We start from the raw sequence: 10,995 nt of genomic DNA, 5'->3' as shown, positions 1-10,995 counted from the left end.
GGACAGTAAGAAAAAGCTAGCTCAGGAAGTCTATCATCTTACCAGACTAGGCGTTCACTTAGTTGATACAGAGGAGGGTGACATATGGGTTTAGAGTAGTTCAAAATAATCTCTAGTTTTTGAGGTAAAACAAAATTAAGATAGAGATCCCAACCTAGTCAAGTTGAAAGAGTCAGTCAAGGATCAGAAAGTAGAGGTTTTCGCCCAAGGGGGAGATAGTGTTTTGCGTTGTCAGGGTCATCTGTGTGTTCCATGTGTAGCTTACTTGAGGCAAAAAATTCTTGCAGAAGCTCATGCTGTGCACTACTGGATTCATCCAGGGGCTACGAAGATGTACAGTGACTTATGGGAGATCTATTAGTGGAGTGGGATGAAAAGAGATGTCACAGAGTTTATGGATAAGTGCTCTACATGTCAGCAGGTTAAGATAGAGCATCAGAAGCCCAGTAAGTCCATGCATGAATTTAGTAGTCCTACTTGGAAGTGAGAATAAGTGAACATGGACTTTGTAATGGGTTTACCTCATAATCGTCGCCAGCATAATTCAGTTTGGGTCATTATAGACAGAATGACCAAGTTAACTCATTTCCTTCCGGTTCATACCTCTTATTCAGCCGAGGATTACGCCAACTCTATATTAGAGAGTTTGTCAGATTGTACAGTGTTTCGATATCTATTATCTCAGACAGATGGTTAAGTAGAAAGGACTATTCAGACATTATAAGATATGCTAAGGGCATGTGCAATTGATTTCAAGGGTAGTTGGGATGACCACTTGCCTTTGATTGAGTTTGCATACAATAATAGCTATCATTCCACTATTCGAATGGCTCCATTCGAAGCTCTATATGGTAGGAGATTCAAATCTCCAATCAGTTGATTCAAAGTTAGTGAGGCCTCAATTATAGGGCCTAACTTAGTATTCGACACTTTAGAAAAAGTCCAATTGATCAGAGAAAGACTCCAGGCTACTCAAAACCGACAGAAGTCTTATGCAGATATGCGCAGAAAGGATCTCAAGTTTGAGATTGGTGATTATATCTATCTAAAGATCTCTCCCATTAAAGGAGTTAAGCGGTTTGGCAAGAAGGGAAAGCTCAGTCCCCGATATGTCGGTCCCTTGAAAATTCTCAGTCATTTTAGCAATGTAGCTTACGAGCTCGAGTTTCCTTCAGATCAGGCCTCGGTTCATCCAGTCTTCCATGTCTCTTTGCTTAAGAAGTGTATAGGTGACCCAGTAGTAGTAGTCCCTATTCAGAGCATAGATGTTCAAAACAGCCTCTCTTATGAAGAGATTCCAGTCAAAATCCTAGAGTACCAGACTCGCATACTGAGGAACAAAGAAGTCCCTCTAGTCAAAGTTCTTTGGCAAAATCAGTTCGTTGAGGGAGCTACTTAGGAAGCAAAAGCAGATACGTGAACCAAGTACCCTCACCTCTTCTCTGATAACTTAGATCTAGCTCAAGGTAATAGTTCTCCTTAAGATTTTCAATTTCATGTTCAGGTTTTAGTTATAAGCTTGGTATCCATTTCATGTTCAGAATTACATTATAAACTTGGTATTAAATACCATTGCATATTCATTCATTCATTAATAAATTAGTTCAGTCAAGTAATCATGCATCAGAGATGCATTCTTATTGTGAGAAACTTAGTTCCTCAGAACACTCAGTCATGCATTCAGGAACCAGTCACTCATAAATCAGATATGCATGTTCAGTATGATATATATTCAGTTTATCAGTCATGTTAGTCATGGAGTCATGTTTCAGTCATTCATGTTTAGGATGTGCTTCAGTCTACAATTTATCCCCTCTCAATCAGTCTCATTCGAGGATGAATGTTCCCAAGGGGGAGATATTGCAATACCCCTTACTTCTACATAGCTTGAATTCATCCCAAAAATGTTAAATACTTGTTCTAAAGATGAATCCACTTTTATAAGTATGGTATTTTCAAGATTTTCACTTTTCATCATGTGGGAAATTAAATTATCTTTCCAATAATACCAATTTCATCCAAATCTGGTATCAGAGTAAAAAGATATGGATATTTTACAAAAAGCAGTCAAAACTGCCCAGGTGCGACAATAAGGGCCGACGGACCATCGAACTAGCGATGGACCGTCGCCTAAACCATCGTAGCGGAGGCAGTGAGACCACCTTCTGCCAAAGAGAGATGGCTCAGGACGATAGACCATTGAGCTAGTGACGGACCATCGCCCAAACCATTGTAGGAGAGGTAGTGAACCCCTATTTTGCCCTGGTGCGACGGTCAAGACTGACAGACCATCGACCCAATGACGGACCATTGCACCATCGTATATTTTGTTTAGCTATTTTAATTCAATTTTAAAAGGGGTTTTTTGATCTTTTACCACCCTTTCTAATACCTAATAATATCAGACATAGACTCATAAGTTCATTATCAAGACTCATAAGTTTATTATCAATCTACAACATCAAATTAGGGTTTTCTCTCTAAGATCAATCCCCAAGAACAAGATCCAAATCCTCCTTTAAGAAACTAAGAAATTCAAGTTCTTCAAGTCCAAGAACTTCAAGAAACTCACAACCCAGGTATGTCATGTGTTGATTCATGGGTCTCTTTTACCCATGAAGCTCAAGAATCTCTTTTCAAAATCCAAGATTTATGTATTTATGAATGTTCATGATTTAAATTGAATTAAAATTCATGGTCATGATGTTGTGGGGTTTTGATTCATGTTTTAAATTACATATTCCAATGATTGACCCTATGATGTGGTGATTTGCATAATAATCATGATAAACCCTTAAATTTACACGTTGATTGATGTATCCTTGATTATTAGATGTGTTAATGATTGTATAACCAAAACATGCTCCCCATGTGTTCGATTAAATTCCAATGTGGAGGAAAAGTGTCATACTAGTATAATAATATGAACTCCCCATTCATGTACAAGTTTATGCATATCCAGTGTTTGATGAAAAGTCTTAGTCAGTGAATTATGGATATATGTGTAGCCATTGTGGTGCTTTATAACTAGTACTTCATGAAATCTCCAACTTATTGTATTATGGATTGTGATGTTGGTCTTGTATTCAAGAAAGTCATGCGTTATCAGTTCCATCTATCGAGTCCAGGGGGTACTTGTACCTGATAATTTAGCTATGTGCCTAGAGCCAGTGTCATGTTTTCAAGATACTCTCAGTCAAGCTATGTTTAGTAGAATTCAGTTAGTCTCATGACTCAAGAAAACTCAGTAATCTTAGTAATCTCAGCCAATTATCAGATCTCAGTAATATTCCATCAGTCAACGAAACTCAGTGAACTCAGTCCAGTCAGTTTAGTATAATTAATTCAGCATCTAATCAAATGAGAGTAATATTCAGCACCGAGTAAGCCCAAGGATGGGAATTCACCTGCGAGCAGAAGGAGTGATTCTTAGAAGCAATCCTTGTGCTCCAAAACTACGTAGCCAGCATACGTTGAGACATCTAACCTGTTAGATGAGGGTTGATGGGGTGGCTTAACCTGTTATATGAGGGTCCCACCATTCTCCTTAGAGTACCTATTAAATGAGGGATCACTCACATCTTGTCCTTACCAGTGGCGCGGTATTGACACCCTTTCAATTGGGGTTACAGATTGGACCCTATTAGGGGCATGTCGGCTAGATGACTACTTCCCACAGTTACAGTTTCAGTCTCAGTCTCAGTAATAGAACTCAGATAGTTCTATAGAATTCAGGACTGCCAGATATAGTCACCCAGCTCAGTATGAAACTCAGCTAGTTCTATCAGAAATAGGACTGTCAGTCACAGTCATTCAGATAATAGTATATCAGCTATACAAAAACTTATGTTATCAATATTCCAATTCAGTAATGCCATGATCTCAGTTATAGTTATTATGTATTCATGCATGTATTCGCACGTTCATGTTATTCAGTCAGTTAATAGAGTTCATGCATGTAAACCCTTTGTATTCAGCCTACCTCACATGCATACCAGTACATTCAAATATACTAACGTATTTGCGCTATGGTATTTTATACCATAGGTTTAGAAGCACGAGCTCTAGAGCATCAGTAGCATTCCAGTCTCAGCAATCAGAGTTAGCAGTGAGTCCTCATCCTTCGAGGACATGACCATTACTTTATTATCTCATTAATTAATTTATTTCAGTAGTTAGAGTTAGTTGGGGACATGTCCCATCAACTACTTAAATAGACAGTTCAGTCAGTTAAAGGCTTTTTAGACTAGCATGTTTAGAAAGTTATTTTAGTTGTTTTGGGTATTTCATACCCCCTCCAGATATTATGTTTTATTAGTTATGTTATAGTTTTGAACCTTATCGCCTTTCAGCCTTTATTTTTGCATTTATACAGTATATTATGCAGTATACAGGTACAGATATCATTCATGGGTTAGCTTGTGGTCCTTCGGGGTCATGAGCACCGTGTAGCGTTCCGGGTACCAGATTTGAGGCATTACATAGAGGCTTTCAGACTATAGTATTTCAGTTTTCAATATTCATTTATCAGTATTCGGTATTTGTTTTCAGTTGTGAACCTTATGGCGACTTCAACCTAATTTTCGTATTTAGTTCAGTGTTATTATTATTATTACCCTGTGATTATTCAGTGCTCACAATAGATATTAGTCATGGATTAGTTTATGGTCCTTCGAGGTCATAAGCACCGTGTAGCATCCGGGATACAGACTCGGGGCATTACAAATAAGAGCATCCACCATTATCCTAAAATAACAACGATAAATTCTTAAATTGTATTATGTGATGAACATAAATAAATTTTAATTTAAACAAAAACACATCTTTCGAACTGCACAGTTGTAGAATTTTTGACCTGGATACTTGTCGGTTCGTGAAGTTTTCAAAATAGCGAGATTACCACAATGACAAATATAAGTACTTTTGAATGTTTGAGATGACTGCGACATTATTATTGTTAAAGCACAATGAGAAAGCGATGAATAAATGAACATGGAAGAGTTCAAAAATAATAAGTTGATGTATCAAAAACTAACCGTTGAAAAATTGTACCCTCTTACTGTTGGTAAATGATTAGACCGTTGGGGAAAATTCAATTGGTTTATCATTTACTTCAAAGGGTCTCTAAAGAATGTTATGTCTTCTATAATCGACTATGCTAAATATGAATTATATACTGATGTCTTTGTTGATGATTAAGTGTATAGACTTATTATCGATTTACACTCAGGTCTATTATCGACCTGCGTAATAGTCTATGCTCAACTAATTGAATATGTAGGCAGTTTAAAATAATGACAAAAAAGAGAAATTACATTAAATTAAAGTATGTCAATTAACACTATTCAAACATTGTAAAAAAATTTAGATACATCAGTTTGGACACCCAATCACTTTTGAATGTGACCAATTGTTATCTAAGGCATGCTGTAGTCGTAGATCATTGAGATGAGACTAAAAAGGAAGAGAAATAAAATAAAATAAAATAAAATAAATATGAATCATCTTAGTACTAAATAACAACTACATATCATGACATGTGATTAGACGTGTGTAATGAGCAGAAGGAAGAGTGATGGTTGTCAATTATGGGTGTTGTTGGGACAAGTAGTGTTTGAGAATAAGAAGTCCTCAATGCAGATGCTTGTTCTGAGTAATTGGTTGTTACTAATATTGCCCTCCCTTATACGCATTTGATTGAGTGTCCAATTATTTTGAACTCTCATATTATGATATTTAGTCACTTTACATTGCGTGAATGATGTTTATTTATTTTATTTTATTTTATTTTATTTCTCATTTTTTAATCTAACCTCCTTTGAAAATAGACTCAATTGGTCAATACATGACTATTAATATAGTCTGGTATAGATAAAGATAATTATCTATAATATATGCAAGATATCATCATAGGTCTATTTTCGAAGGAGGTGAGATTTAAAAAAGAAAAAGTAAAATAAAATAAAATAAATAAACATCATTCACGCAATGTAAAGTGACTAAATATCATAATATGAGAGTACAAAATAATTAGACACTCGATCAAATGGGTATAAGGAAGGGCAGTGGTAGTAACAACCAATAATTCAGAACAAGCGTTTGTATTGAGAAGGACTTCATGTTCTCAAACACTACTTGTCCCAACAACACCCACAAGTGACAACCATCACTCTTCCTTATGCTCATTACACACGTCTAATCACATGTCATGATATGTAGTTGTTCTTTAGTGCTTGGATGATTCATATTTATTGTATTTTATTTATCCTCTTTTTTAGTCTCATCTCAATGATCTATGACTACAGCGTGCCTTAGATAACACCTAATCACGTTCAAAAGTGACTGGGTGTCACATTTGATGTATCTAAATTGCTTCATAATATTTGAATGGTGTTAATTGACATACTTTAATTTAATTTAATTTAATCTCTCTTTTTTGTCATTATTTTAAACTGCCCATATATTCAGTAAATTGAGCATAGACACTTGCGCAGGTCAATAATCGACCTAAGTGTAAATCAATAATAAGTCTATACACTGGATCATCTCAACAAAGACATCAGTATATAATTCATATTTAATGTAGTCGATTATAACCTCAATATTTTCTTTCTTATGTTTAAAGAAACAGTTTTTAGGAATGTTTAAACATACTGTACTGATGAATCATCAACAAAGACATCAGTATATAATTCCTATTTAGCATAGTCGATAATAACCTCAATATTTTATTTCTTACATTTAATGAAACAGTCTTTAAAAATGTTTAAACATACTATACTGATGAATCATCAACAAATAAATAAAGTTCATTATAAATAAATGAAAGATAAAGTAAACACGAACTTGTACATAAATAAAAGTTCATTGCATGTAAATATACAAATTTGGGGACAAAATCCCAACCAAAAATACAAAAAGGGAATCTTTCATTTACAAAATGAGGCCACCATGAAAGCTTCCGCAATGAACTACATTGTTCTAAACTACACTAGACTAAGGGGATGGTGGGAGGGTGAGGTCATGGGGGTCCAAATGGAGCCTCTCGGCTATGGCCCGGAGAAAATGGGTCATCCGACATAGCTCCATGTCCAGCCGCCGCTGATCAACGGCAAGACACTGGGAAAAAAAATCCAGGCCGCTCCTCAAATTGAGCAAATCGAGGTTTCGAGTTGTCATCATCCTACGCATAGGACGAGGTGGGTATCTTCTCCTTGCCATTTTTTTCTCTTTTGCTTAGTCTTTTCTGCTAAAAGTGGGTTTACAATCGATGATTGGCCTCTTTTAATAGACCAGAGCAAAACAAAATCGACCAATAGAAGTTATACACGTACAGAGGGAAGGTGAAAAGGCATGTGAGAATAGGAAATAAAAAGTCGCGACAGTCGCAATAGTTGAGTCATTTTGAAATGATGTGTTTCCCAAAGTGTCATTATTACATTAAAATGTTTAGTTTACCAAGAAAAGGGTTTTATTAATAGACCACTCAAAAGGTGTATTATTTACTATGTACTTTAAGTTATACTCTGTAGACCACGGATAGATCTATTATATAGTATGAGTCTAGTCGATGTGTAATATGTATAGTAGTCGATTTCATACATAATATTTAATAAATAAATTGGGATGGATCTTTTCAAAATGGTACCTTTTCCAATGCATCATTATTTTTTTGGATTCAATAGTGTACGAAGAAAAGGGTTTATTCAATAGACAGTATAAAAGATTTATTATACACTACGTATTGAATATTTACTATGTAAACCAAACATTGATTTACTATATATTATGAGGCTAGTCGATTATTGCTATGTATAATCTATTTAGTACATAGTAGATTATAAATGAATTGGGATCGATAATGCACAGCAAAAAAAGTCGATCTTGACTACAGTTCATTATCTTTAAAAATAGAATACACATTATAAATTGTCCAGTGCATTTGACAAAACTAAAAAAAATACAATGTCAGTCCTATTATCCTGCGTTAAGGATAATGTTTTTTCTTATGTCCCGGCCTTTTACACTTGGAGCACTTGTTCCTTTTCTTGGGACGTGAAGACTCCAACACACCCTTAACGCGTCTCACCTTCCTTCTCCCTAGTTTGGGATCGAAATCGGGTGGAAGAACTTGCATTTCTAGATACTCCCACGCCACGCTCCATTCCGACTCTAGAGATACTGTACAAATAGGTTCCAAGTATGCAAGGAGGTATGATTCTTTCAAATATATGAGCGAAGATTAGTTGTAAATGCTAGTACCGTAATCGTCCCCGTGCTTCAAATGGACCCCTGCCACTGCATAAGCGCATGGCAATTTCACCAAGTCGTGTTTTGTGTAAGAACATGACTTTTTTGATAGATTAACTTTGGCGGAAGGACCACAATCAAGTACGGTGAATTCGTTGGTGCTTCGATTTATGTTGTTCACATATAATTTGTCGCCCTCGGTCATATTTTTCCTCAAGATCTTCTCGGCTTCGGGAACGAATATAGTCCTTGAATTCTTCACCTCTGCATACCTCTTCCTGAATATTTTTCCAAACCTATGTGCAATTGAATTGAAGATGGCTGCCACAAGATACTCTCTTTTGTCAAGCAATATTACGTTGAGCGACTCGGCAATGTTTATGGTCATGACATTGAATCTATTACTGGAAAGTGAGCCCCGCTCCACTTTTCAACCTAACGTCCTACTCGAGGAAAGTTGTTGCACTGGGGCATTTTTCCTTAAGGATATTGAAGTAGTCATTAAATTCTTCCAACGTATATGCCTTGTATACATGGTAGTAGTTGATATATACAATGGTGATTCGTTTGAATATTTTTACCGAGATGCCTTATATAAACACTATGATGCGCAAGAGGATTCATGTGAGGCCATTTGCTATGCTTACGTGTCTGTCAGAGATAACACACAATTCTGGTTCATCGATGACAACAGACTTAAGCTTCTCGAAGAAGAAGCCCCACGACTCATCATTCTCCTTATCCACCACATAATACACTAAAGATAAATATGTTTCTGTGAATAGCGGACAGCAGTACACCCTCGTACTTGCCGTACAAATGTATGTCATCAATAGCAAAGACCTTTCTCATGTGTGCATATCCACAGATGGAAGCCTCAAATGTCATAAAGCAGTACATAAATTTGTTCTACTCTTCCTCGACCATGAGGGAATTTATAGACCCAGGATTGAGGCCATTAAAAACATATGAAAAGGCAGGAAGCACTGCATATCCGTGCTTGGGTGTTCTTCAAACTATGTTCTTCGTAATGACATCTACCATCCAACATTCCAATAGCCTAGCCTGCAATTTAGCTCACTAAATACTATCTTCTCTATCTCTTTCGGGCTTGGACCTTCGTTGTCAACAAAAAAGTTTAAAATAAGTGAGGTAATGACTTTTGCGGTGACATTCTTGTGCTTTCCCATGACATAATCAATGCCACAACTATGCTCTCCCACATACTTGTGGATTTGAAACCAACCCGATGCTTCGTTGGCACAAGCGCACACCATCCACCAGAAAGTGGGATCTACATACCTCACCCAGAAGTATTTCTTACAACTCTTCTCCATTGTGTAATTGAAAGACATTTTTACTGATGCCTTCTTCAAAGAAAGCTTCATCATTTTCTTATCCTTGAATGTTTGTCCGACACAAAGATTAGTGTCGTCTGAGAAAGAATGGCTTGCTTGTGGTCTGAACTGACCGTCCTCACCTTCTCCATATTTTTATTCTTTAAAATCTTTAGAATTATCTCATTCATGACCACCATGTAATCCTATTTCATTGACGTGCCATCCACTATCAGGGGTTGGGGTAGGGTTGATATAGAAGCTTGTTCTCGGGACCTTCCAAAAACTTTAACCCGTAATATAGGCCTAGAATTATTAAAATCAATGCAAAGCATGTATAATTTCACGTGGCTATCATTCCTTATGAATTTTGGATAGATTTTCACCCTCTCGTTCATAAAGAAACTAATAACCACATCGCTTTGATCACAACTTACTTCACCGCTCTCCATTGCGCTTTTAACCAAATCGACCTATGAACCTTTTCGATGAAGGGAAATGGACACTTTCTCCTTAGACGTTATTTTTCAAACCCAACATTTAGGAGTCTCCTCCCATTCACCAAAAAATACACCACCAACAACCACGTATTCTATAATAGACATGATATATCTCGATGATACTATTTAATAAACCTAAACAGTGGTTTATGAGCCTAGACTTAATAGACTGTGGTCGTTTTCTTCTTAGCTGATTTCCGTACAGTAACTGATCTTGCCTTTTTTGACGACCACCAGAATAATCTAATGGATTACAACTTAGAAACAGCCTAAGGAGTGTTGGAATGTTGCTATTGAGCCAAGAATCGATTAAAAAATGTGAGACCAATTTTTAAGCTTTTTGTATGAAAAATATGGGGCTAAAAATATGAGAAAATGGCTTAAAACAAAGGAGGTAATGCCACTTTCCGATGGATACCGAAAAAATAGACGAAAAATGGCCGAAAAATCGGCAAAATAGTGGTTGGTAGTGGAGCTTGGATAAGAAGCTTGAGATTTTTTAAAAAAAGTTAAATATCTAATATTTCTATTTTTGGACATGATCTAAAGTGTAGTCTCTACAAAATAGGGGCTGAAATAGGAGTGGAACTAAAGTGCACATTTTTATAGTTGAGTGCTAGGGTTAGCATTCTTTTTGTGGACCCATTAGGGTGTTCATTTTCTCAATTTTTGAACACTTTTATCTAAATGTCAAAATAAGTTTTCAAAGTAGACTTTTAGCAAACTCAATGGAGTTACTTGGCAATTTTTCTTTAAAAATCCACAAATTATTTTTAATTTTAATAATGATTCGTTAAGGAAAAGGATAAATATGGGTCATTTGTTGGATGATGAGGGTATATGCAGTGGCGGATCCATAATTTTTGTTCAGCGAGTTTGACATATAAAGAAGTAAGCATATGAAAATT

The 10,995-nt window shown here is 36.1% G+C and overlaps 1 protein-coding gene across 1 annotated transcript; it reads right to left on the bottom strand.

Annotated features, from left to right (window-relative positions):
* Positions 1 to 7,987: 7,987 nt before the first annotated feature.
* On the bottom strand, positions 7,988 to 8,638 carry LOC124887043. Its single transcript, XM_047396207.1, has 2 exons — positions 8,263 to 8,638; positions 7,988 to 8,181 (listed from the first exon to the last, which is right to left on the bottom strand). The coding sequence occupies exons 1-2, from the start codon at positions 8,636 to 8,638 to the stop codon at positions 7,988 to 7,990; spliced, it is 570 nt and encodes a 189-aa protein (XP_047252163.1).
* Positions 8,639 to 10,995: the final 2,357 nt, after the last annotated feature.

This window comes from Capsicum annuum, chromosome 9, assembly GCF_002878395.1.
Source record: "Capsicum annuum cultivar UCD-10X-F1 chromosome 9, UCD10Xv1.1, whole genome shotgun sequence".
Lineage (NCBI taxonomy): Eukaryota > Viridiplantae > Streptophyta > Magnoliopsida > Solanales > Solanaceae > Capsicum > Capsicum annuum.
The sequence above is the reverse complement of the archived record's forward strand: the minus strand, read 5'-3'. Positions and strand labels throughout refer to the sequence as shown.

Coding starts and splice junctions, on each gene's coding strand:
- LOC124887043 (XM_047396207.1), bottom strand. CDS start 8,638: ATGACCATAAACATTGCCGAGTCGCTCAACGTAATATTGCTTGACAAA. Junction 8,182..8,262: donor GAAGCACGGGGACGATTACG/GTACTAGCATTT, acceptor CTATTTGTACAG/TATCTCTAGAGTCGGAATGG.